The sequence below is a fragment of the Moschus berezovskii genome, chromosome 20 (genome assembly GCF_049115385.1).
Source record: "Moschus berezovskii isolate FMDL1 chromosome 20, NW_MosBer_1.0, whole genome shotgun sequence".
Classification (NCBI taxonomy): Eukaryota; Metazoa; Chordata; class Mammalia; order Artiodactyla; family Moschidae; genus Moschus; species Moschus berezovskii.
Window position 1 is genome coordinate 64,585,616 of NC_142479.1, and position 26,446 is coordinate 64,612,061.

The 26,446-nt window shown below is 54.9% G+C and overlaps 1 protein-coding gene across 7 annotated transcripts; it reads right to left on the reverse strand.

Annotated features, from left to right (window-relative positions):
- Positions 1-1,459: 1,459 nt before the first annotated feature.
- Positions 1,460-25,437, reverse strand: C1QTNF1 (C1q and TNF related 1). Of its 7 annotated transcripts, none has more exons than XM_055408430.2 (5): positions 25,030-25,437; positions 24,108-24,238; positions 7,869-8,034; positions 4,244-4,383; positions 1,460-3,667 (listed from the first exon to the last, which is right to left on the reverse strand). In XM_055408430.2, exons 2-5 carry the CDS (start codon positions 24,151-24,153, stop codon positions 3,117-3,119), a joined length of 903 nt encoding a protein of 300 aa, XP_055264405.1. In that variant the 5' UTR covers positions 24,154-24,238; positions 25,030-25,437; the 3' UTR covers positions 1,460-3,116. The 7 variants fall into 7 exon arrangements, with proteins under 7 accessions (XP_055264405.1, XP_055264406.1, XP_055264408.1 ...); XM_055408431.2 differs by having other exon boundaries at positions 7,869-8,031; positions 25,030-25,436; XM_055408433.2 differs by lacking the exon at positions 24,108-24,238 and having other exon boundaries at positions 25,030-25,436.
- Positions 25,438-26,446: the final 1,009 nt, after the last annotated feature.

Below are 26,446 nucleotides of genomic sequence, written 5' to 3' on the forward strand. Positions count from 1 at the left end.
CCTAGAAGAGTCCTCTAGAAGCAAGCACCATGTCTTGTTTGACACCACGCCCCAGCACTTGGCACCTGGGCTAGCACAGAGCAGGAGGAGATATAGCTGGAGAGAGAACAAGCAGAGTGGGAATGCCAGCAGGAATGGACTGGAAGATTGGGTGTGGAAGAGCTTAAAGAGTGAGGGACAGCAAAAGGGGATTGGGTGGGCTCCAGAGCAAAGCCTGCCTCCTCTCCCATATCGGCATGGCCGGCCGTGGAACAGGCTTCACATGCTCCATGCAACTGTCCCTGGAGAGAGGGCGGGCAGTGGACACCTGCCTCAAGCCGACTTGTCCTTTCCACTTGCACCTTTGGGAAATGCGCTCAGCCCCTGCTCCCAGCTGCGTCCTCTGTCCTGTGGCCTCAGCTTTGTGGAGGCGGGGCCCACTCTTTGTCCTGCAGGGAGCAAGACTGCAGTGTCCGCCTGCTCCGGTCTGGCCCCAGCCCAAGACTGCGTATGGCCACACAGGCCCGCTCCAGAACCAGGCGAAGGGAGGACAGCAGTTGTTTGCCAGCCTGCTGGCACCAGCGGGACCAGGCAGCTTCGGCACTGCCTGTTGGCAGTCTGATAAGGGCACTGGCCACTACCGAGCAAGCAATGGGGAGAGAAGAAGAAACATCTGCTCTTCACTGCTCAGGCATGAAAGGTGCTGTCAGTGAGTGTATTCAAGCCTGCAAGCTGCTGTAGTCAGTTGAACTACATCCTTCCAAAAGATAGATCCAGGTCCTGACCCCCGGTACCTGTGAACATGACCTTATTTGGAAATTGGACGATCTTTGCAGATGTAATCAAAGCAAGGATCTCAAGAGGAAGGAGATGGTCCTGGATTTAGGCTGGGCCTTAATTCCAACAACTGGGAGAGGAAGGAGGGGGAGATATAAGAGATTCGGGAAAGAAGGCCACGTGGAGCAAGGTGGCCACAAACCGTGGAACACGTGGGGCCACTGGAAGCCGGAAAAAGCAAGGAAGGCTGCTCCCCTACCAGGCATCCAATGGGGCCTCGTCCAGCTGTGAAATGCGTTCCTGTGAGAAATGAGGCAGTTCATGGCCCAGCCTATGGCCACTGGGTACTCATGTTCCCAGGTTCCAAGCTAAAGGCTCCCAGGCCGCCAATGAACAGTAGGCGGGATGCCAGCAGGGGGAAGGGAGGGGACAGAAAAGAGGAGGATATGGGACTTCCCTGGTGGTTCAATGGCTAAGAATCTGCCTTGTAATTCAGGGGATATCGGTTCCATCCCTGGTCAGGGAACTAGGACCCCACATGTTGCAGAGCAACGAGCCCAGTGCCACAACTAGAGAGTCTGTGCGCTGCAGCAAGGACCCCATGCATCCTAATAAGACCTGACGCAGCCAAATAACAATTTAAAAAAAAGAAAGAAAGGAGGAGGATTTGGTTCAAGGACCAAAAATTACGAGGCTGTGATGCTGAAACACACAATTCCGAGTTTAATGTTTTCTGGAAGAGCACCGAGGCAGCACAAAGCAGCAGGCGGGCACCCTGCTCACCAGCAGAAACAGAAACACAGTTTTTAAAGTCTGACCAGCAGAGGGAGGGATGTGGGGACCCCAGACCCCACAGCCAGGCCCGGCGAGGGCAGAGGGATCGGTCAAGATCGGGCATTACCAAATCGTGAGCAAGAGGCCTCCTGTCAGGCCTAGGGCCCAAGCAGGCAGGGTGACCCCGGCCCTGGCGGTTGATGTAGGGAAGTGGGGGAGGGCTGCCTGGCCAAAGTCAGCCAAGAACTAGAGCACCGATCCAGGCAGCGCCCCCACATCCCCCCTCAGAACAGAGGCTCTGACACCAGTGGTGGGGACATGCCCTCTTTCAGAGGCTAAGCTGTGCAGGAGCTCCGGAGACAGGCAGAGGGGAGCCTTCCAGTCCCTTCCAGCTCTCCCCTGCTCTGGGGCCCAGGAAAGCCCCCTCCTGCATGGTCTTAGGCTGATGGTCAAAGAGGTCCCAGGGGAGGGTCCTGGAGGGCTGAATGCTGAACCCTCCTGGGTGTAGGACTCTGAGATGGTGTATGAGCAGGTTTTATTGAAAATACTGTGCAACCATAACAACTGTTATGAAACCAAAGACCCGTGAGCCTTCCTTAGCTGACCTGTTGGAGAAGAGGGACAGAAAGCCTGTGCCAGGGTGACAGGCGTGGAGTCCTGCCCAGGATGCCAGGGTGGAGTGTGGGGGGCGCCAGTGAACAGAGCCACGCAAGGATGCATGGCTCCTCTGGGTTGTACTGACCTTTGCTGCTCAGAGAACCACCTGCTGCCAGAAGCCCACGGTTTCTAGTGAGCAGACTGTTCCCCCAGTCAGAGGCTGAAGCTGAGGGTGTGGCTGCCCCTCTGAGGAGCTGACACTTGCCACCCAGTTCGAACTCCCTCACCATTGTGGCTCAGAAAGAACAGCTGAGCCCCTGAGCAAGGCCAAAGGAATGTCCACAGGATGTCGACATCAGTCCAGCTGTCCCCCAAGAAGATTTGTATGTGGCCTAAAATATTAAGCCAGTGGTTTCCTCTTTAGTGGAAACCCTCGGCGTCCACTTTAGATCTCGTCTAACCAGGAGCCTTCCACTGCGTCAAGCAGAGACAGCCCTCCTGGGAGCCAGCGGGACCGGCCGAAGACAAAAATAACAACTGCCTCCCTCTCTTTTCATGGTTTACTTTGCTCCTTTCACAACCTTCAGAACTGACTTAATTATTCCCAGCAACTGGAGCAAGGGTGGCTTGCTCTGAGACACCCTGGCGCGTCGTTGTCGTGGGGCACGTTGGGAGAGGGTCTCACTCTAGGACACTTACACAGAGGGGAACTCCCGTAGGCACACCCACCTGGTGATTGCACGTGCGGACAAAGCAAGGCTTGGGACCACCCAGCCAACATTGCTTCCCGCTCCCGTGAGGGGCGTCATGTCAAATACCAAAGCAGGGGGGTATGGGGGGCCTGGGAAACCTGGGTGCAGGAGGGGCTGACCAGGAGTGGGTGAGGGAGGTTCCAGATGGTGGAGGGGGTGGGGGGAAGGTCCAGCGGAGCAGGGCAGGGCACGGGGAGAAGGGGAGGTGAGCCTGTGGCAACAGAGGCTGGCAGGTGGCTAGGGCTCATTGGCCGGCTTGACCAGGTAGCCGCTGAAGGTGATGTAGGTGTCAAACTCGTCGCTGAAGATGGCATTCTCCCGCTCGCCCTTGAAAAGGCGCACCCACACCTCGTCCTGGTCCCGCAGCTCCAGCATCAGGCTCTGACTCTGCATGATACTGCGGTCGCTCACCTGCGCGTACAGTATCACCACCTCCTCTGCGTTCTTCATGATGTGCAGATACGTCTCCTTCTGGTTCCAGGTGTGCACGTTGAGGCTGAAGAAGTAGATGCCGGGCACGTAGCAGTAGAATTTCCCCGTGAACATGTTGAAGTGGCTGTAGAGGTTCACGAACTCCGTGTCGAAGATCACCGTCTGATAGTAGTCGTTGCTGTGCAGGGGCTTCTTCCGGCCCACGGAGAAGGCGGCGTAGTGGTTCTTGCAGCGGTCCCCGGGGGCCCCCATGGACCCTTTCTGCCCTTTGGGTCCCGTGTGGCCTCTGGCACCCACGGACCCTGTTTTGCCGTATTTGCCTTGCAGGCCCCGGTCTCCCCGGTCGCCCTTCTCACCTAAACAGGACAGGGAAACACACGGTGTTGAGCAATCTCAAGGATTATTCTGTTTTCATCCAGAAGCAATCAAAAAAATGTTTTTTCTTCCTGCTGGAAAGTCCCAGCAAAGTAAAGCATTTACCCAAAAGCAACGGGAGCAGTGGCCAGGCCCATGGCTCCCTCGAAGCAGATGAACTGCAGAAACAGCGCCCCGGGGATGTAGGACCTGGGCCGCTTTGCCTCCTGATTCAGTTGTGCTGGGCTGTGCAAGGTGATGTACTGCTCGCAGGACCATGACCCTGAGGCCTGCGGTGCAAACGCAGGTGGGATGAGACCCAGAGCTGCCCTGAGGCTCCTTCTCCCGTGGTCCCCTCCCCAACCTCTCCTCTTGGAAGGGGCCAGAGCCTCAGAAATGGAATTCCCTCCTCCCCACTAGATGACAGCATGCCTCGGCTTGGTGCCCCAAGGGAGCTATCTGCCCCTGCCCCCTCCTCCTCCCTAAATCTATCTTTTGCCCTGCCCCCCGATCGGGACAGGGCAGCACCCCCTCCCCTCCCCAGAGGAGGGTGCCCTTGGCTGGTCTCTGTGCCTGACCTTTCAGGATGGTGATGTTGATCTGCGGCACTGGGATGGCCTGGTACACGGGAGTAGCAGGGTCACAGCAGCGGAGGCACCGAGAAGCAGGGGCTTCCTCGTCCTGCCTGGGGCCATATTTTTCATGCTCTTCTTCATCCCTAAGGGAGTAAAGACATCACCGTGAAAGGCAGGAGCCCTCAGAGCCAGGACCTCTTCTCTCTTCTGCTGCTAGAGGGTCTGGGCTACCTGACTCCCGGCTCTCACTCAGATGTGCTGCGTTCTCGTGCTCTGTGCTCAGTCGTGTCCGACTCTTTGCGACCCCATGGACTGTAGCCCACCAGGCTCCTCTGTCAATGAAAGCCCCCAGGCAAGAATACTAGAGTGGATTGCCGTTTCCTTCTCCAGGGGATCTTCCAGACGCAGGGGTTGAACCTGCGTCTCCTGCATTGGCAGGGGGATTCTTTACCGCCAGCGCCATCCAGGAAGCCCCATCTTTCTCCCAGATGTGCTGCACTGGCTCTTGGTGAACTCCGAGATCCTCAGTGAAGTTTCAGAAAGAGCCCCTGCCCTCCGTTAACTGCAGTGACCGTCATGAAAATAAAGATAACAACAACAGCGATACCTTGAGGGCCTGGCAAGATGGAGGCTGCGTGGGAGAAATCTGGCACCTCTAGGAGGGGTCTCTGGATGACGTGACATGGCAGCCCTTGAATGAACATCCCCTTCACGTATCTAGGGCTTCCCTGGTGGCTCGGGCTGTACAGAATCCGCCTGCAATGCGGGAGACCTGGGTTCGATCCCTAGGTTGGAAAGATCCCCTGGAGAAGGGAAAGGCCACTATTCTCCAGTATTCTCGCCTGGAGAATTCCATGGACTCTATAGTCCATGGGGTCGCAAAGAGTTGAACACAACTGAGCGAATTTCACTTCATTTCACTTCACTTCACTTGGAACTCTGACCTCCAGGATTCTGGAAGACGGTATGTTAGGCTGACTCGTTTGCAAATGAGAGGGCTCAGCCAGACGTTGTGGGATTCCTGGGAGCTGCAGCAGCTGGAGACTCTACTGTCCTGTTCACAACCTGACATTTGGAAAGGGGCTCCTGAGGATCCCGGGGAGCAGCAGCTCCATGCTGCCACCTCCCGGTGTCACACTGCACTGCACCGTGCTCTCTGCTTGCAGCTGTTCGGTTGTGACAGCACCGTCTTGGAGATGGCACAGTTCTCTCATCAAAGGGTCAGCCCCTTGTTTTACTTCACTCCTATTTTCAAACCACAGACAATCCAGGAAAAGGATCTCTATGCCCTACACTCAGCCACCTACAAGCACTAGGGGCTTCCCTCGTGGCTCAGTGGTAAATAATCCATCTGCCAATGCAGGAGACTCAAGTTCGCTCTCTGAGTGAGGAAGATCCCCCAGAGTAGGAAATGGCAACCCACTCCTATGGTATTCAATACCGAAAAAACAGTATTCTTGCCTGGGAAATCCCATGGACAGAGGAGCCTGGGGGGCTTCAGTCCATGTGGGGTGGACACAACAAGTCCTAGACTCTCAGAGGAAACCCTGCCCCCACCTCCCAGCAGAAGTCTCCACAAAGATTCCATGAGCCCCACACATAAGAAGCGCCCCAAACTGACGGCCCTTCACTGCTGCTCGTCACCAGAGTCTTCTCTTTCCAAACCCTGTCGCCAGCAGCAGCAGCAGCATGACCAGTCATCCAGAACGGGACCCTCAGCCTCATTACAGATGCTTTTCTGCCCTCGCTGCTCCATTCTGAGAATCATGCAGTCCTGAGGGGTCAGTCCAGTCCACCATCAAAGCACCCCCAGGAGCTGGGCCCTTGGCTCTCCCTACTTCTGGGACCACTGATATTTTGAACACTCTCCTGGAATTCATCTCTCCCTTGCCAGTTCATCCCCTGCTCTGCCACCTTCCAGAATTCTTTCTAGAACACCATGAAATGAAAATCTCTCCATGACTCCCCTATAGATGAAGCTCCAGAGAGATCCTTCCCCACCAGGCTCATCCCATCCTCCCAGCCTCCACCCTCCAACACTGGCTCCCACTACTCAAAGGACCCACCAGCCTTACACAATCAGACAGTGGAAAGGTTGCCCTTCACATGTGTCGTCCTGGCTGCCAGGCAGCTTCCCTTTCTTCTGTGCCTGGGATGCTCCCCCAGTGACCTTCAAGACCCAGTCACTTCTCCACCTAACTTTCCCCAGCCCACCCACCCCCACCCTCCACATCCACCTTGTGGACACATTTGGACTGCAAGGCCAGCCTCACTGAAGTGGGTCGTGCGGGTCTGTCCCCCCACAGCCTTGGAGTTCCTGGAACCCAGAGACTGTGTCATTCATGTGTGTGTCCCCAGTGCCTAGCAGATGGCCAGATCAGGAGCAGCACTTGATTAACGTTTGTTGAATGAAAAGGAGGAGGAAGAGGAAGAGGAGGAGAAGAAAAGACAAAGGTCAAGAATGCTGTTGTGTGTGTGAAAGGTGAGTCACTCAGTTGTGTCCGACTCTGTGACCCCATGGGCTGCAGTCTGCCTCTGTCCATGGAATTCTACAGCCAGAATACTGGAGTGGGGCCCATTCCCATCTCCAGGGGATCTTCCCCACCCGTGGACGTAACCTGGGTCTCCTGCATTGCAGGCACAGTCTTTTATAGTCTGAGTCAGCAGAAAGGCCCAAGAATGATGTTTCTTTACCTCAAACCTATGCAATTCCAGTATATCCCAAGACAGCCCAAAGCCTTGAGTATCAAGTCAGCCCAAAGCTGACTAGCGAAAAGGGCTGATGAAACTCAAGGCCAGCACTGAGTGTCTAGGACCTCTTGTTTGATGAACGACATTTCCATCAGTAATCCTAAGCATTTTGTGTATCCCTACAAAATATCCCAGAGATCCCAGAGTCTGTGTATCGCTGAAGGCATATGTATATGAAGTGAAATAAAGTGAAAGACACTCAGTCCTGCCCGACTCTCTGCGACCCCACGGACTATACAGTCCACGGAATTCTCCAGGCCAGAACACTGGAGTGGGTAGCCTTTCCCTTCTCCAGGGGATCTTCCCAACCCAGGGACCAAACCCAGGTCTCCCTCATTGCAGGTGGATTCTTTACCAACAGAGCTATCAGGTATATGAAGACAATGCCATGAGGAAGAAAGTCATAACTTTTCAAGGAAAGCCACCACTTCCCGCGTCAGTCTTCACCCCTTGTCCCCCACCTGCATGGGATCAGACAGCAGGGTGGTGGAGGCCCACTCTCGGTCGAGCAGTGTCCCTGCCTTCTACTTCCAGCTGGTGCTTAGAACTCTAATAGATTCTCTCAAAGGACAGGAGAGAATGCAAGGAAACCAAAGGCTGGGGTGGGGGGGTTGGCATGTTCTTTTTTTAAGGATGTGACTGCAGAACCTCAGGCAGACCCACATTCCTCTGGGGTTGGAATGAGGCTGGGTTACTATCTGCAGTTGCAGATAACACACCTAGGTCACTGAAAGGAGAAATGCTGCCTCCATCCCCCAGCTCCTCAGCCTCTGCCCCTTCTCCTCTGGCCGTCAACAAGCACTCGGGGGGCGCCCGGACTTGGCCTTCATCCCCACCACTGAGCCGAAGGTCTGGCACCCACACCCCGCAGCCTCACCTCTCAGCATGGTCCATCGGCGGCTCCCTGGTCCCCTCCTGCTCCGGCTGTTCCTGAGTCCCACGGGGCATTCGGCCCAGCACCAGACCACAGGCGAAGGCCAGCAGCAGGCAGCATGCCAGCACGAGTCCCAGCCTACGGGAGCCCATCTTCCCGTCGAGCCCTGCTGGGGAGACATACGGAGGATGTGGGTTGGAAGAGCCCCATGGGGAGAACAAGCCCACGGAGTTCGCCCCAGCCACGACACTGGGAGGCGCTTCACTGTCGCTCCTCCTGGGAGGGTGACCACACACTCACACACTCAACACATTCACACACCTCGCTCCACACTCCCACAGACACACAAACCCCAGCGCACGTTCACGCACATACAAACAGGCCCCCACACACTCACACCCTCTCTCACACAGTAATACACACTCATACACAAAGACACTCACACACACTCGAGACACTGAGTACACTTAAAACACACTCAAATCCATACTCTTGTGTTCACACTTGCACACTCGTGTATACTCACATGCACTCACATGTGTGCGCACTCAGGCACACATGCATGCCCACCCCAACATACACTCTCTCAGCACACTCACAAACTTAATATGCACAGACTCCGCACACTCCACCTTGGAGCACCTAGCTGCCTATGGCCCCTGAGCATGGCTCTGCCCAGCACCCCCATGCCTCCCAGGAAGGAAACCTCTCAACCCTGAGCTCTGCAGATGATTGTGTCTTGAACGTGTTAGGACAATGAGCAAAATCCAGAATGAATTTGGGGGTCCACTGTGCAGTGACTCTGCCCCAGCCGGCACCGTGGGGGCCGGTGTGCAGGAAGGTGTCAAGTTGCTCTCTGGCCACCAGTGAGCGTCCTTGAGCATCTGCTGTGGGGGTGGGGGCGAGTCTGCCCAGCCCCAGAGGGCACTTATTGTCATTGAAGCCAGCTCCATGTCTCTCCAAAAAGCTCTGGACAGGACCCTCTTCCTGCAGGATTAAGATAGTCCTTCTAGAAAGAGCTGACCACTGGGGAGGTTCCCAGTGAGCCCGCAAGGGGGCAGTGCTTGAACTTAAAACAGACACAACATCCCACCTGTTTCTCACTGTCAGAGTTATCACCCTGGCTCACCCAGGCCAGCCGTGGGGTTTACACGCATGTGGAGTGAGGAGTCACGTGCGCCTCGGCTATTTCTGGTGGCTGGAAAACCTCCCATCATGGAAGGGAAGACGGTGGTCAATCCCAACTCATTTGGTTCACCAAAACATACAATTTAACATGGAAAGCGCTGACGAGGACACTAAATTGGACCTTCTGGACTGTGTGGCGAAAGGGCTGAAGTTGGGGGAGTAAGAACGCCCACCCCCCTTCTCAGCCAGGCTGGGGCTGGGAACCAGGCCTCATGGGGGAGGAACAAAGCATCAAGGCAAGGAAACAGCCTCAGAAGGTACTGTCTGATTGTCGGATTTTTCTTTAACTCCTCTTTTCATGTCTAAGGGGAATGAAAATGCTGAGAGCAAGTTCTGTTTTTCTTGGTGATCGTCTGTCCAGGTGAATGCTCCTTTCACACGCCGGGCCTCCGTGGGCGTACGTCGGCTCCCCTGGTCCAGAGACCTCGCAGCCCGGGAGGTCACGACCCTCTCATCGTGCCGACTCTCAGCTTTGTTCTTTCTTCTGTGCATTAGTGGGCTCGCTGTTTTGGCTCAGAAGACAGAATGCTCTGGCCCTGCTGGAGCCCCATGCCAAGTCAGGAAAAGCTGGGGGAGGCAGAGGAAGAGCTCCCAGAGCCAAGGGAGCTGCGGCTCTCCCAGTGGGTCCTCAGAGATAAGATGAGATTGAGCCAGGAAGGCTGGCCTCCGCGGGAACCTCACCCACAAGCCCCCAACCCACACTGCTACCACCTCTTCAATTCTCTGCACATCCCCTAACCCCTGCAGTGGATCAGCTGGGCCCGCCACCTCCACGTTCTCTACCTGCCAAGAGTCAGGGCCCAGAGACCTTCCCAATGACCTAGAGACTGGTTGGAACCAGCCCCCACCCCCCTACTCAAAATGTTCACTACCTCACCTCCATTTCACAAAGAAAGTTTGTACTTATAAGTATAATTCGTAAAACACATATTAAAAGAATCTCTCCTGGACTTTCCTGGTGCCCCAGTGGTGAAGACTCCACCTGCCCATTCAGGGGACACAGGTTCAATCCCTGGTCCGGGAAGATTCCGCTTGCGGCAGGGAAATTCAGCCCATGCACCACAACGCTGAGCTTGTACTCTACAACTACTGAAGCCCACTTGCCTTAGAGCCCGTGCTCCACCGACAACTTCCCCAGGCCCGGTGCTGGGGATCACTATAGCATTTCCATTCATCTATACAACCCTATAGGTTAGGGTTCCTCCTGAGATTACTTCCTTATTAATAGATTTTACAGCATCAAAGGCCTCAGATGGACCTACAGTGAATCCTTTAAGGAGACAATATTCATTCATTATTATACCAAATTTACCAGTGAAGAAGGGCTTCCCTGGTGGCTCAGATGGTAAAGAATCTGCCTGCAATGCGGGAGACCTGGGTTCAATCCCTGAGTTGGGCAGATGCCCTGCAGAGGGGTATGGCAACCCACTCCCGTATTCTAGCCTGGAGAATCCCCATGGACAGAGGAGCCTGGCGGGCTACAGTCCATGGGGTCGCCAAGAGTCGGACACGACTGAGTGACTAAGCATCAGTGAGGAAAAAATGACACTGAAAAGTTGATTAGCCCAAGGCTGCCCACTTTTTAAGCCATGGGGGCTGGATTTGAATTCAACAGGCTGCCTTCCGATCACATCAAAACTCTACCCAAGACCCAACCAGGTGCTCCGTATTCCTCCTGAAGGTCTCCCAGACCCTGGTGCATGCCTGTGTGCTGAGTCGCTAAAGCTGTATCTGACTCTGTGCGACCCTATGGACTGTAGCCCCCCCAGGCTCCTCTGTCCATGGGGATTCTCCAAGCAAGAATACTGAAGTGAGTTGCATGCCCTCCTCCAGGGGGTTTTCCCGACCCAGGTATCGAACCCACGTCTCTCGTGTCTCCTGCACTGGCAGGTGGGCTCTTTACCACTAGTGCCACCAGGAGAGCCCCCCAGACCCTCAGCTGGAACCAATCCCCCTGCTCTTCGTTATTTGTGCTTCTCATATTGTCTCATTCTGCAAAGAGTTTTTCTTGGCTGGGAAGTTTCTGCACAGTACACCCGTGACCTCCTCTGGGCCTGGGACACGGTCTTGTTCATCTTGGACCCGCCAAGCATCCTGCAGCACCCTCTACTCGGCAAATATTTGTCAGATTGAATTCTCCAAATTTGTTTATTGCCCTATTTCTGTATTTCCTCTGTTTTTCCTTGGCGCCTTGATAATTACTCTTGTTTTCCTCTTCAATGCCAAACTTGCATCACTTGAAAGGAAAAGAGGTTTTCCTTTCTTTAAACATCTTTTCCCCCCTGAATCCAAAGTAATATATAATTCATTTGGGGAAAGTTGGAAAAGAACAGCAAAAGGAAGGAAAGAGTTATCTTGGACTCCTTTGCCCCCAGGGTCCCTCAGCCTCGGCACCATGGACAGTTGGCGCCGGATCAGCCTTTGTCGTGGGGTTGAGGGAGGGGGAGGGGCTGTCATGTGCATTGCAGGATGTTTAGCAGCATCCCTAGACTCCACCCACTCGATGCCATCAGCACAGCCCCACCCCCAGTTGTGACAGCCGAAAACCGTCTCCAGACTTTGCCACGTGTCCCCTAGAAGGCAGAAATCCTCCCAGTTGAGAATCAGTCCTCCACCCCCAACAGAAGCACCCTTCTGCACGTTGGTATGTCTCTTTCAAAGCCTAGAAAGGGAATTTTTCTGTACCTGGGTCAGAAGAGAGGGAGACCAGGATGCAGCTGGTGAAGGGGTGGCGATATGGGCGGGGGTGGAGCCGTGATGGCCCGGCAGGGTCGGAGGCGCCAGGCGGACTGAGAGAGGTCAGCAGAGGCTGGAGGTTCTCCTCAAGGACCTCCCCTTTGGAGCCAAGGCAAACCCAGATTGAAACCTTTCCCTCTTCACAACTATCTTCAGAACCATTTCCCCAAGTCCCACAGCAAAGTCAGCATCATGACTGTCATCATTTTACTCACTTTGGGGCAAAAAACAGTGTTGCCCAACTTCCAACCAAACTTGGCCCCGGCCCACTTTAGCGATTTCCAGTGAAATGAAGTCCCCTGCAACAGAGCGGGTGTGGACCCTAGAAAGGTGACTCAGGAGAACGTGCTGTGCTCCGCGACGCAGGTCCGGGAAGCGGCCCCCAGGACGCCTCGGCCAGGGGTGTGTAACCCTTCTGAATCTGGTCCTGCGTGGTCCAGGCTCCTGGCTGCCTTGCGGTCAAGGCGTCTGAGGTCGATTCCAACATGACTCAAGTTCTGGACTTGCCCATCCCAAACCCTGCAAGACACTCAGTTGCCAGATTCCATGGCAATTCCATGAGCATCTTTTTCTACCACTCTCTCCCTTCAGGACCTGCAGCTCCTCTCCTCTCCCTCAACCCTCCCCATCCCCCTGCAGCCTCACCTCCTCCCCTCTTCCAACAGTAGGTGGGAGGGGAAAAGGAGGAATTGGGTCAATGGCAGGGTCTGGAGGAAGGCAGGAAGTGTGAGAACACTTCCTGGTTAATTATTTTTATCTTCCAGAGCCCCGGAATGGATGTGTGGTGAATCATTTAAGGAGAGGATTTTCATACACAAGTTTAAGTTTCTTTCAGTTCAGTTCAGTTCAGTTCAGTCGCTCAGTCGTGTCTGACTCTTTGCGACCCCATGAATCACAGCACGCCAGGCCTCCCTGTCCATCACCAACTCCCGGAGTTCACTCAAACTCATGTCCATCGAGTTTCTTTATATCTGTTTAAAAATCGGTTCCATCACTTTGGGGGCCCCGCCCACTTCCAGGGTGTCAGCCAATGTTCTGATAGTGAACTCCCAGCCCTCAGGCTCCACATGTTTGCCTTGTGCCTTGTGACCACACCCAGCTCAGTGCCCTTTGACAAAAGCATTTTATAACCGTGGTTTTCCCTCTTCCCTGCTCATCATCGGGTAACCAGCTGCTCTGAGAGGGGAGAGAAACCCGGGATCTCCCTGGATTAGAAGGAATTTAGAAGACAAGTCCAAATGGCCTATGTAGCTCAGGAATTGCCTCTCAGCAGAAAACTGAACACAGCCACGGTTTCCTGGATGCCGGTGATGAGCAAAGCATCAGGCTTGGGAGGCAGGGATGCCACTGCAGATTATAAACACCCCATAACCTCAAGGCGATTACCAGCCAGTGAAGGAGACAGATAGTGCCCAATTGCAGCTCAAAGAACAGCAGATGCTGACTCAAAATGAGACATTCTGGAGGCTTCCCGGGTGGCTCAGTGGTAAGGAATCCGCCCGCCAATGTAGGAGACACGGGTTCAACCCCTGATCCAGGAAGACCCCACGTGCCGCAGGGTGATGAAGCCTGGGCACCACACCTGCCAAGCCATGTGCTCTAGAGCCTGGGAGCCACAACTACTGAGCCATGCGCCGCAGCTACTGAAGCCCGCGGGCCCTAGAACCAGTGCTCCGCTATAACAGGGGCCAGGCAATGAGAAGCCCACGCACCACAACTAGAGACCAGCTGCCGTTCTCCGCAACTAGAGAAAAGCCTGCTCTGCAACAAAGACCCAGCACAGCCAAAACGAAACAAACTAAAAATAAAAAAAGATATCCATCTACAAAAAAAAAATGGAGAGAGACATTCTAGGCCCGTGCTGTGCACTGCAGTGGCCACTAGCCACCTGTGGCTATTTCATTTTAAACCAATTAAAATTAAAGAACATTCTAAAGACTTCCCTGGTGGTCCAGTGGTGAAGACTCAACACATCCATAGCAGGGGGCACGGATTTGATATCTGCTTGGGGAACTAAGACCCCGCATGGCGCATGGCACGGCCAAAAAGATAAAATAAATGAAAGATCATTCTAAATTCTGTTCCCAGTCACTCTAGCCGCATTCCAGGGTCTCAATGGCTACGGGGAGCTGGGAGCTGCCATACTGGAGGGCACAGAACAGAACATTTCAATCACTGTAGACAGCTCCACTGGGCAGCTCAGTCCTATCAACATGAAGTTGGGGGGTGGGGGAGCAGGAAACCTGAGCAAACGGTGGGCCAGAAATCTGGGAGTCATTTAGATGCCTTCCTCTCACATGTCTGCCACACCGAATCAGTCACCAACCCTCCTTAATATCTCCTGAAGGACTCTACTCCTCTGTACCAGCTGATGCTTTCCAGGAGCTCTGGCCGGGCCTCAGACCTCAATTCACCCCCAAGACAAATATCTTCATCTGGCTTTTCTAGGGCCTGTTCATCAACCCCCAAATTTCACACACGTCTCCCAAGAAAGCTGGGCCTAAGATAGGATGTCTTCCCACACCTAATGCCTTCTAGGTAAGAAGGTGACTCGACTCAGCATCCAGTCAGAGCCTGTCTCAGCCCAGCGTCATCCATCCCTCAGCCCAGCAACCGGCACATCTGCTCCTGCCCCCTCCCCTCCCTGGCCTCCTCTCCACCAGAAAGGAAGCCCTGGGGCTGCCCTCTCTGCTTCGACATCTGGCGGAAATTCTCCACTTGAGATGCTCGGAGCTCTCCAGCTGCTGCAAGAGGCTCCCTGGACTCAGATCCTGGGGTGCCCAGAAAGGAGAAAGCCCCATGTTGGGGTGTCCCTCTGGCCCTGATGACCATCAGGATTGTCTAACATCTGGCGTCTGCTTTCCTACCCCAGAAGCCATTCATCACACTCATTTTCCATTTACCAGGCTCCTCCAGTGATGGGCAGGAGGGAGGCAGAGTGACATCCACTTGATAAATGACATTTGCTCACCAATCCCAGGAACCCAATTCATATCTAATTTTCCCTTCTGTAATAGGGCAGCCCCAGCTGGTCTTGGGCCCTCTCTGGCTTCCTCCCAACACACTAGAGGAAGCAGAGGTGGGGGATGGGCATCCTTTATTAAAGAAACTCCAGTCCGGTGAAGAATTCACCAGCAAAGCAGGAGATGCGGGTTCAACCCCTGGGTTGGGAAGATAACCCGGAGGAGGGCATGGCAATGCACTCAGTATTCTTTGTGTGTGTGTTTTCCTTTTTTTAAAAAAAATATTTATTTATTTAATTGGAGGCCAATTACTTTACAATATTGTGGTGGTTTTTGCCATATGTCAACATGAATCAGCCACATGTGTACATGTGTCCCCCCATCCTGAACCCCCCACCCACCTCCTTCCCCACCCCATCCCTCTGGGTTGTCCCAGAGCACCGGCTTTGACCCACTCGGTATTCTTGCCTGGAGAATCCCATGGACAGAAGAGCCTGGCAGGCAGTCCATGGGTAGAAAAAAGCCAGATGCGACTGAAGCGACTGAGCGCACACACACGCATGCACCAGTCAACTGGGGGATAAGCTGAGCCTTTCCCAAAAGATGAAGGCGTCCTGGCGCCCATCTCCCTCGCTGACTCTCCTTCTTTTCCTTTTTCCAAGGAGCTGTTCTCTGGCTTAGAGGAAGAGGATTTATTTTCTTAAGGTTTGGGGGTTTATTTGTTCCCTCCAAAGCCCAAGACCAGGGATGGCAATGAAGTCTTCCAGGGCTACTTGCTGATGAATAAGCAAGGGCTTCCTTTGCACTGACTTGGGACCAAACAGCCAAGGTAAGATGGGCCAGGCCTCCTCCCCATCCTGAAACATCTCCATCCTTTCCTGGGGCAACTCGCTGTGCCTAGACCAGAAAGGGCTCACCTGGAGCTGAGAGCAGACACCGCCTAAATCTCTGCCCAGGCCCTGCAAACAAGGAGACCACGTGGGCTGCAGGCGGCGGGCCTTCGGGGGCACCTGGCCAGGCCAGCCTCCCCAGTGCAAACAAAGATTTCCTTGACTAGAGCCCTGTCCTTAGATCACCTCCCAGCTGTGAGGCCTCAGGCGGCAGGCTTGCCCCCGCTTTAAGAATCGTGTGAGAGAGAAGAGCCACTGACAGCTCGTGCCTCGCCGGAGCCCGCGCTGCAGGTGGCCTGGCCTCCGGCCCACTGCCCCGCAGTGGTGACGCCCTCAGAGGGCTGACCGCCCCCAAGATGGAGGGTGGGAAGTAGCTGGGAATTCCACAGCCACCGCACCATCCCTTTTACAAGCAGCACAACCGTTTTCAATTTTCTGGGACCTGAAAATCACTGCCGTGTTTTACAGCCATCTCCGGGGGCAGGGCAGGGCGGGGGGGAGCTTGGCAAAAGGTAGAACGTTGTCCCACATCTAGTGGCTTCTAAGTCAAGAGTGTCATTTAGCTCAGCATCCAACAGTCCTGCTGCCTCCTGATCCAGCCCAGACGGCTCTGGCTCTCGAGTGCACTGCAGAGTGCCTGCCGGAGATGACCACCCGCCTCTCCACCCCTGCTCCGGCCCACCCTGTCTCCCAGTGTTTACCCTGCGCGACCTCCCCTTTAGAGACAGGTGTTTTCCAGACTGTGTCCTCAGCTCTCAGCCCCTCTCACTCCAAACACTTCCTGCCAATCTTTTCCTGTACAATGGCTTCAGCAGATGGCTCCATGATCCTTGTCCCCAGCAGGCGTCCCTGACCACCAAGATGCGCTCTCCAGAACAGTGGCATCTGGCCCCTGGGGCCACATACATTAATGACAACTAAACAAAGTGAAAATTTCCATTCTCCACCACTCATGCACATCTCAAGTGGCTACCCTTTTGGACAGCACAGCTGGGAGGAAACACCCATGGTCGCAAAGTCCTACTGGACAGCGCTGGTCCGGACCCAGGCATCCAGCTGTCTTCAGACCAGGTCTCCTCACTCTGTCGTAAGATGCTCGAGCCCCTTGTTAGCTTTCTGTCTTCTCCCTCAGCCCCCACCAGCCCTGCTCCTACTCCTGCACGTACAGCTGTTCACACAGGGGCCCCAGGCTGGCACCTGGGAGACCCGTAGACCCCTGCTTCTCCTGCACCATCACCAGGCCTCCTGAAGGTCTTCTCTCCCTATCTAGGGGGCCACCACCACTTTTCTCTCAGCCCTACACTCGTCTCGTCTCTCCTCTGCCTTCCGAACTGCTTGCCAGAGGCCACTTTCAAACCAGCACATCTGAATGCCACCCTTGGCCCCAAAGGCTTCCCACGAAAATATAGGAAATGTTTAAACTCTTGAGCTTCACCATCTATCTCCTGTCTCATCTGTGGCCCCTCATCCCCACCCCTGCACCTGTATCCCTCACGCCAGCCACCTAGAGCCACTGGAAGTCCCAACACAAGTCACACCACAGTCTCATCCTCCGTATCTTTCTCCTGCCACCTTCCCCATCACCGTGTCCTTCAGAGCCCAGCCCAATGCCACCTCCTCCAGGAAGTTTCCTCCCCCAGCATCTGGCACAGAGCGACTTTCTTGTCTGGTCTGCTCACAGGCCAGGAGGTCCTCACACACAGGAGATAGGTCTCATTTCACAAGCGTCTCCAAGGTCTGGGGTCTGACTTTCAGTACTGACTGAATTCCGCACTCCCTTTCAGGCCTTCTCAAGTAGCAGAGCCATCATCCAAAGAGGACTCAAGCCAGTGTGTTCAGATCTGTCTCTAATTCGGACCGTGGGTGGTCTGTGGTAGGGGGAGAAGGGAAGTGGGGAGAGTGACCAAGGACACATGATTACGTGTCATCAGAATGCTGACTCCTGGTGTGACCAAGTAGCCGTCTTTGCCTCAGATGCTCCTCTTATCAGCACTCAAAGCCTTCTGCTTCAAAAAAAGAAGTATGGGCTTCCCTGGTGGTCCAGCAGTTAAGAATCCACCTGCCAGTGCAGGAGACAAAGGTTCCATCTCCGGTCCAGGAAGACCCCACAGGCCACGCGGCAACTAAGCCCGTGCACCCAGGTGCTGCAGCTACTGAAGTCACATTCCTAGAGCCTGTGCACCATGAGAGGAGCCACCATGAGAAGCCCCTGTACCTCAACAAAGAGCAGCCCCCACTCACCACGACTAGGGAAAGCCCACGAGCAGCAACAAAGATCCAAAAAAAAAAAAAAATTACAAACAAAAATAAGAGTTGCAACCCACTGCCTCCATCAACCAAAGTTACAAACCACCTCCAAGATCCTACAAAAGCCGTCTAATCAAATGATGGTACATCCACACAATGGAAAACTAAAAACGAGGTGGTTGGTCAGGGCGACAAACTCAAGTGCCTTTAGCCATTGACTGTGGTCTTGGGTGTAATGTCATAGGGAGGGATGGAAACTGCGACAAACCAGGAAACACATGTTCCATTTAAAGGCATTTAAATAAACAAATCGGAGAAGGCAATGGCAACCCACTCCAGTACTCTTGCCTGATAAATCCCATGGACGGAGGAGCCTGGTAGGCTGCAGTCCATGGGCTCACTAGGAGTCAGACACGATTGAGTGAATTCACTTTCACTGTTCACTTTCATGCATTGGAGAAGGAAATGGCAACCCACTCCAGTGTTCTTGCCTGGAGAATCCCAAGGGCAGGGGAGCCTGGTGGGCTGCCGTCTATGGGGCTGCACAGAGTCGGACACGACTTAAGCGACTTAGCAGCAAATAAACAAATAAATGATTCTGGGAGGTGGGCAACTTCAGCCAGCAGCACCAAGGACTGACCCCTGTCAACAGATGAGTATTTATGGGCATGAAAAGATGTTCGTAAAATGCTGATGAGTTTAAAATGCGTGTTGAAAACAAATGTACATAAAAACACATCCACACATGCACATACAGTAACTGCAGAGATCCGAAGGCCACCCACCTGGCTGCTAACAGCAATTATCTCCGGGTGATGAAAATATGGATGTTTGCCATTTTCTTATTTTAGTGTCTCTGGGGTTTTCCCCTATAATAGTCACATATTTTTTCACATTAAGTACACATTATTTTCCACTTAGAAAAATGGCAAATAAGCCCCACCCTGGGGATTGAGAGAGCATTTTGTTTATTCTGAGGAACTTGAGTCTATGCGAGGGAAAGGAGAATGGGGGAGGGGCTTGGGGACGCTGTGGTGAGTTTGGGACTCAAGCCAAACTGTGGGGAATATAAATTGTCCTCATGCTGAAGTCCCGTGTTCTTTCACAAGTGTGTGTTGAGTGTCTGCTGAGCACTGGAAAGAGGGCTGGGTTCTAGCAATGTGATGGAAAAAGAAGAAGACTCAGTGCTCCGATCAGGCAGCAGAACCCTGGAGTTGCAGTGGGTACCAGTTATGCGGGAGAAGGCGCCAAAGCGGGGCTAGAATCAGGCCCAGAATCAGGCCCGCCATAGAGAACACATTCTCTAGAAGCAGGGGATTTGTTCTGCCTTTCACACACCAGTCACTGGTGACTCTCTACTGAAGGAAGCTGCCTGCAGCCATCAAACAGGAGGAAATGGAGAAAAACCCATGAGCCCATCGTCAGGCATGGTCAGGAGCATTAATGGGCCCGTGAGCAGCCCTGTCAATTACCAGAGATTGCTTCTAACAAAGCTCTCCCGCGACCACTGGTTAAGCGCCTGCTGCATGCTGGGCTCTGGGCACACGCCTTACGGAGGCTACTGCACTTGACCCCTATAGCCACTTCGATTTCTCCAGGGAATAAATGGGCTCAGAGTCAGGGAGTCACCCACTCAGGCCCTGCTGTGGCAGGTGCTACAGCTCAGGTGAGACCCAGGTGTGCCTGACAGCAGAGCTCCTGCCGCTGCGCCTCAAGGGGGCCTCCAGGAAGAAGCCAGGTAGAACGGGCTGGTTCTACCAAACCAAGGTCCAGCGGGCGCCCCCACGTTCTGGGCAGGCATTCACTTGCTTAGCTCCCTCGGTTACCGTGGGAACAGCAGCAGCGGCCCGGGTCCTGCAGAAATTATCCCCCGGCTGAACCCTCGTGTCCATCCCTCCAGCAGATTGCTGAGGGTCTGTCCCAGGCCCAGCACCATGCGGGGCACCAGGGCATCCCTGATAGCCATCTCATCAAAGCGATGTGCTAAGACCTCCTGGGGCTGCATCGTAACGCCCACCGCTGGAGCTGAACTCCTTTGGGTTTAGGCACAGAATCACCAGGAACCCCCCTCACACGTCAGAATGGAAGGGCGTGGGGGCGTGGCCCACTGAATGTACATGTTGAGGGCACTGCTCTTGCAGGGTAGAGAGCAAATGGTGCATGAGTGAGGTCTGGAGGGGAGGGAAGAGAGAAGCCCACAACTCACAGGGATAGTGAACGTCCCACCCCAATCCCCACGCCCTCTGATGCTCAGAAGCAAAGGGGTCTGAGGGGGAGTGCAGCTCGCAGTGGGGAATGGCGTAGAGAATCGACGCTGAGGGACTTCCCTGGTGGTCCAGTGGCTAAGACTCTGCACTGCTAACGCAGGGGGTGCAGGTTTAATCCCTAGTCAGGAAGCTAGGATCCTGCATGCTGCATGCAGCGGCCAAAAAATAATAGTATTAATCGGCATTGGAGATGCACTGAGTGTGCCCTGTGTCTGCCTATCCCTCAGAGGTTGCCTGGGGTCAGGTGTGGGGGCCCCAGAGGAGAGATCCCTGCAGAGAGGGAACTGGGAGAAGAATACAGTATCAGAAGGGAACAGAAGTGGAAAGGGCAGGCATCGAACTCCAGCACAGCTCCCCAGCTTCCCAGGCCTGGCTCTGCTTGCTCCATGGGACATTCTCAGGGTCTCTTCCTCATGGGTCTGCTCAGATTACAGTACCGTGGGTCTTGTTCTCATGTGAAAGTGTGAGTTGCTTAGTTGTGTCCAACTGTTTGCAACCCTGTGGACTGTAGCCCACCAGGCTCCTCTGTCCATGGGATTCTCCAGGCAAGAATACTGGAGTGGGTAGCCAGATCCTTCTCCAGGGGATCTTCCCAACCCAGGGATGGAACCCAGGTCTCCCACATTGCAGGCAGATTCTACCACGTGAGCCACCAGGGAAGCCCCTTATTCTCATAACTATATCTCAAATAGAGGGAGGAAGGGAACTTCCCTGGTGGTCCAGTGGTTAAGACTCTGCTCTTCCATTGCAGAGGGCATAGGTTTGATCCCTGGCCAGGGAACTAAGATCCTGCATGATGCACTGTGCAGCCAAAACAAAAAGGCGGTGGGGAGAAGTGGAAAGTGGGGGATAGATGTCCTGAATGCTGGAAGACCTGAGAGCCAGGGCCACTCCGAAGCCCACCCAGATGCACCCATCTCTCACCAGAACTCACTTCAGACACTTCACAAGCAGAAAGAGCCCAAGTGTTTCCAAGCACACCCCAGTCACCCACCCTGACCACCAGCCTCAGAACCTGCAGGCAGAGGGGCAGAGCCCAGCCCAACCAACTTCTGGCCTGCACCCGCCCGCAGCTCCACCAGGCCTGGCAGTCTTCCCAGGCGAGGTCCTTTTCCTGTGCTGGCCCCCAGAGCAGAGGGCGGCTGGTAACCAGATGTCCCCACTTGGGGAGTGGATGCAAGGGAGGCAAAGGGTTTGGGGCCTTCCCCCAAGTAGGGATCCACCAGTGGCCAAAAGCAAAATCTGACCCAGCACAAGACACCATGAACCTGGGGTCCACAGGCTCCCCACACCCCCCATGGCCCGCCCTGCCTGTCTGCCTCCCTTCCCATCCTGTGTCCCTGCCTGCAGTCTCCTGCTCTGCTCCGCCTCATTTCAAGGAAAATTTCTACACGAGCCAAGGAGGTGGTCAGGCAGGGACAGACATGGAGGAGCAGGCAGGCCCAAAGCTCCTGATGGCCATCCTGAATGAGACAGGAAGCTGGGACAGGACTATGCCTGTGCTGTCCATAGCTGGAGAGGGGTTCACTCCAAGGGCCTCTGGGCAGGCCAGGGACAGCTGGGTGGGCATTGTGGGGCCTCCCACACCCATCCCGCTTTGAGCTCAGTCCTGGGAAGCAAGCATGGGGAAGGATGAGGGGCTTCACAGGGTCTGGGAATTGCTTCTGCCTCCAACTGCTCAGGCACGGCTCAGTTGCAACCTTGATGAGGACCCAGAGATAAAGATGCCCCCAAAGGTCTCAAGAGCTCCCACGCCTGCTCATGGCACCTCTTGGAGCCGCTTGGAGCCACTCTCCAAGAGGCAGGAAGATGAAGGTCAGAGGTCACAGGCTGCAGTGGCAAAAGTTTCACCACGGGCTTGGGGAGGAGGGGAAGAGCCAGCGTGCCCGCTTCTGCATGTCCATAGCTAAGTGCAGAACTGGTCCTGCCAGGCCGGGGATGCCCAGGCGGGGGATGCCCAGGAGGGGCCCCAGGGATCCCGAATCCTGGGACCCAGGGCACTGGCTCCCTGGGCTGCCCTGAGAGCACAGAAGGAAGCACCTGGTCAGGCTCTAATGGTCCTTTTCCAAATCCTTCTCTATGTGAGCAGGTGGTCCCTCGCACTGTGGGAGAGGCCAGTTCAAGGAGATGTCGAGAGTCCCATCCAGGAAGCTGCCCTGTCTCATTTGACTTTATGAGAAGGCAGATTTCAGCAGGTAAAAACAGGAAGAAAATAATTAGCACATGTGGTAGTTACACCACCAAGATGAAGTGTCCCGAGATGCCATTGCCCCCACTGAAGGTCGCTGGGCTCTCAGAGCAGGGGGACAAGGCTGCTTCCAAAACAGCCATTTCTCTCTCTCGTGGCTGAGCAGGCAGAGTTACCTTAAGTTGTCAGAAGAGTGTGGGGACCATAACAGAAGGGAAACTTTCTATTCTTCCTCTGCTTTGCAAACGACCACCTCTCGCCTACGATCCTGGAGCCTCAGCCACCCCCAACTCCGGGAACAGGGACCCACACAAGGGTCCGGCCCCTGAAGACAAAAACCCAACGACAAGCTCACGTCCAGTGAGGGTGCCCAGCAGCACGACTGTATCTATGAAATTCTTTTCATCTTTGTTTTGATGGGTAAAGTTCAATGCCAGAATATTTGGTTTATGAGTCATGCTAATTATAGCTGGGAGGGGGGGCGGGTGGAGGGAAGGGAGAGAGGCACCAGGAAGAACAACAGAAAGAAGCATGTTCCAAAAGAATTATGCTGTGCTGGTTGCCCTGAATAGGGAGGTTACGTCCTAGGAATGAGGCGGGAGTTGCCTGCAGGCTTCTCGGGGCCATGTCGGCTTTCTCGGCTCCCACCTGCGAGCGTGCCCCTCGCTGGCTGGTTGCACCTGCCCCAGACAGGCAGCGGTGTCCTCTGGCTGAAAGACGGCCCATCCAAGGCCTCTGGCACCTGCATTTCTCTGTCTCCTGACCCGCTGCTCACTTTGGCATCCCAAGAGACTCAAGATGAGAGAAGGAAGCAGGAGAGAGAGCCAGAGGAGAGGGCCAGAGTCCCTGGGAAGCAGAACCTGGCTGTCTTGTGCCAAGGAACGTTCCCTGTGGGCAGCTGGGAAGTGGAAATCTGTGAACTTGAGAAGTTTGGGTTTTCCAGCCTCTGTTTGGAAAGCTGTACATCCTTGAGCAAGTCACATCCCTTCTCTGGGCACAGAGATGCAGGCCTTGGGTCCTCCACCAACTGCCTCTGCGCAAGCCACAGTCTCTCTGAGCTTATCAGGGATGACAGTGCCACTGGTAGAATTGTTGAGAATCAGCATTTGCTCATTGCTTACTGTGTGGGAAACACACACATACACACACGCACGTGCACTGTCATCATTTATATTGCTACTATTATTGTTGGGTCATCCCTAAGCTCCTCTTAGCGCTCAGGTTAAGAAGGAGAGTGGCGAAGGAGGGCAGGAGAGGACAGCTCAACCCTCTGGTCCCTCATCTCCCTTCACCTCTGTGTTTCTGGCCTCTCTGGTCAGCAGGGACAGTGAGCAGGCCTGTGGAGCATGCACTTCTTCCCCGGCCTCTCCCGGCAGCACACACAGCCAAGTGCCTCTATGTGTGACCTTGCACGTGGGGCTGTCCGCGTGCTTCCCTGAACTATAAAAAGCAAAGGCCCAGCAGCCTCTGAGGACCTCACATCCTCCCTCCGGGGACCCAGGATGTAGCTGGCGGTTGAGAAAACTCAGTTTCTCAGGACACTCCCCATTTTCAAAGCTTGGAAGGAGGAAACTCCTAGTGTGCCAAACTGCCTCTGTTCTTAGAAACCAAGTGACAGAGAGACAGGAACGAGTCACAGAGCGGCCCGCCCTCCCGAGTGGGTCAGCCTGGACCACGCTGGGGTCCCACGGAAGACACAGCAGCTGTGCACGGCGGGGCCCAGGCTCACATGACACGTGTGCCCTGGACAGGTGGGCTCATACCTGTGCTATGCAGATGCCTGGCACTTCGCGCTGCACCGAGAGGCATGTGCCATCCAGAGGCTTAAGGGGAAGCTCAGCAATTTCAGCCCCAACCAGGGCCACCTTCGTGATGCCGGCAGACCAGAGGGTCCCTGGGAAAGGGACATCATTTTTTCCTGTCCAGACTGGATCCCCTCCAGGAACACCAAAGCCATTAGATGCAGGGGCCAAAGTCAGCATTCCCTGTTCTGTGTGGGGTCCAAGTTGCCCACAGGCAAGGCTGGCTCTCACATGATCCAGGAAATATTGGGGCAGGGGCTCCCCACCAGGGGTAGAGGGGGAACTTGGGTATCATTACTTTCCTTTTCACACCCAGAGCAGAGTAAACATGCCACAAAAATCAAGGGAGGTCCAATCATTCCCAGGGGCGTCCCAGGTGGCTCAGTGGTAGAGAATACGCCTGCCAATGCAAGACACACGGATTCGATCCGTGGGTCGTGAAGATCCCCTGGAGGAGGAAATGGCAACCCACTCCAGTATTCTTGCCTGGGAAATCCCATGGACAGAGGAGTTTGGCGGGCTACAGTCCATGGGGTCGCAGAGTCAGACACCACTCAGGGACTAGAACAAACAAAACCAGTCATTCCCAACAGCATCTGCCACGGAGCCTCCTGCTTCCTGGTCACAGAGAGAGACCACGGCCACGACTTTCCGTGGCATCTCCACCAAGGCAGGCAGCAGCAGGAACCCGCACCGGACCTTTCCAGCAACTGGTCTTTCTGCCCCTTGGCAGCAAGTGCCCCCGACCCCTCCCACTACGCTTCTCGCCGCTACCAGCCCCAGTCAAGGCACCGGTTCTCTGAGTATGCTGAAGCCAGAAAAAGGAGCTCCGGGTCCCCCTACCCTCGCCCCGCACACACACCCCGCCCACCAGGCCACCTACCGCCAACCACCGGCGTCCGGGAGCGAGCCGGGCGCCCGCGTTTTCCCCGCGGCCTCTCTTACAGCATCTCCCAGCGGCGGAGCCTCCTCCCGGCCAGGTCGAAGGAAGACCAGACTTGTCGAAGGAGAGAGCAAGCAGGAAGGAAAAAAAAAAAAAGTCCTCCGGAACAGAGGGCCCCGAAAGTTTGCAGGGGAGGCGGGGGCTGGGAGGGGAGGTGGTGCAGGCAACAGCCGACCCCTTCCCGGCACCTGGATCGCCTGAACTCCGAGGTCTCTTTGGCCAGAAGCGGAAACGCGGTTTCTCGAAAGTAGAGGAAGAGCCGAAGAAAGCGGGACAGACGTGTAAGGAGCAAATCCCGGCCAGATGTGAGCGGCCGCGGAGCCTCGAACGCTCCCAGCGCATTTTATCCAAACAGCAGCCGCGGAGGATTAACTGTGTGTGTGCCCGGGGGGAGCGCCCGCGCTGCCCTCCTCCTGGCCACCCTGGGAGCCGGCGGGCTGGGGACTGGCCAGTGGGGGTGGGGTTCTGAGGGTCTGGAAGTCCCTCCTGGTGTTGGGGGGCTGGGGGTCCAAGGACAAGGAGGGTTGTGAGCTCCCAGAGTTGCTGGGTGACAGGGGGCTGGGCTCCAAGGTGCCCAAGGGGCACTTGCAGCCACCCCGCCCCCATCGGTTCCCAGATGGCGGCAGACCTGAGACACCCAGCTGGTGTGCCAGGGGCCTCCGACAGGTTTGAGGGAATCTGTGAACCCCCAAACAGAATTTAAAATTGCACGTGTGCCCGTGCGTGTGCACACACGGGTATTATTGGACGCTGACAGTCTAATGCTTTCATCAGATTCTTAGAGGAGGCTGTGATCCAAAGGTTAAGAACCCCAGCTGGGGGTGCAGACTTTCTGGGTGACATGTGAGCCAGGGTGGGGCCAGCAGGGACGTCAGCGTTTCTCAGTCTCTATCAGGCCTTTCACTCCTTGATATGAAAAACAGACATTTTCTCCATCTTATACAAAAGCTCTTTTGCAACAACGTCCTTTGCCCCCATCCCCTTCCCTGCATCCTGATAACTGCCCTAGGCTTCTCAAGAGCTGCCCCTGGTCAAGCTGGTCTCCATCCCCAAAGTCTGAGTCAGATCAGATATTTCTAGCATCTTATCATATCAAGAGAAGTGGAACGATCTGTCTTGAGAAACACAACTCTGTTGTGATGATAAAATTTGGGGGGGAGTGGTTTCTTGCCGTCTCCCACGGTCTCTCCAATCTGTTTGGATGTCCTCACTGCACTTTTTGTTTTGTGATCACTCCTCCCCGGACCTCTCCCACTGGCTCTACTCAGACAGGAGATGGAGAGGCAAGGATACTGGATTGGAGTGCTTGGGGCAAAGCAGAGAGACTGAATCTCACTCTTCCTTGCCTTGGAATTTC

Coding starts and splice junctions, on each gene's coding strand:
- C1QTNF1 (XM_055408430.2), bottom strand. CDS start 24,153: ATGCCTCTCGGTGCAGCGCGAAGTGCCAGGCATCTGCATAGCACAG. Junction 8,035..24,107: donor CAGGCATCTGCATAGCACAG/GTATGAGCCCAC, acceptor ATGTCTCCCCAG/CAGGGCTCGACGGGAAGATG. Junction 3,668..4,243: donor CAACATCACCATCCTGAAAG/GTCAGGCACAGA, acceptor TGTCCTGTTTAG/GTGAGAAGGGCGACCGGGGA.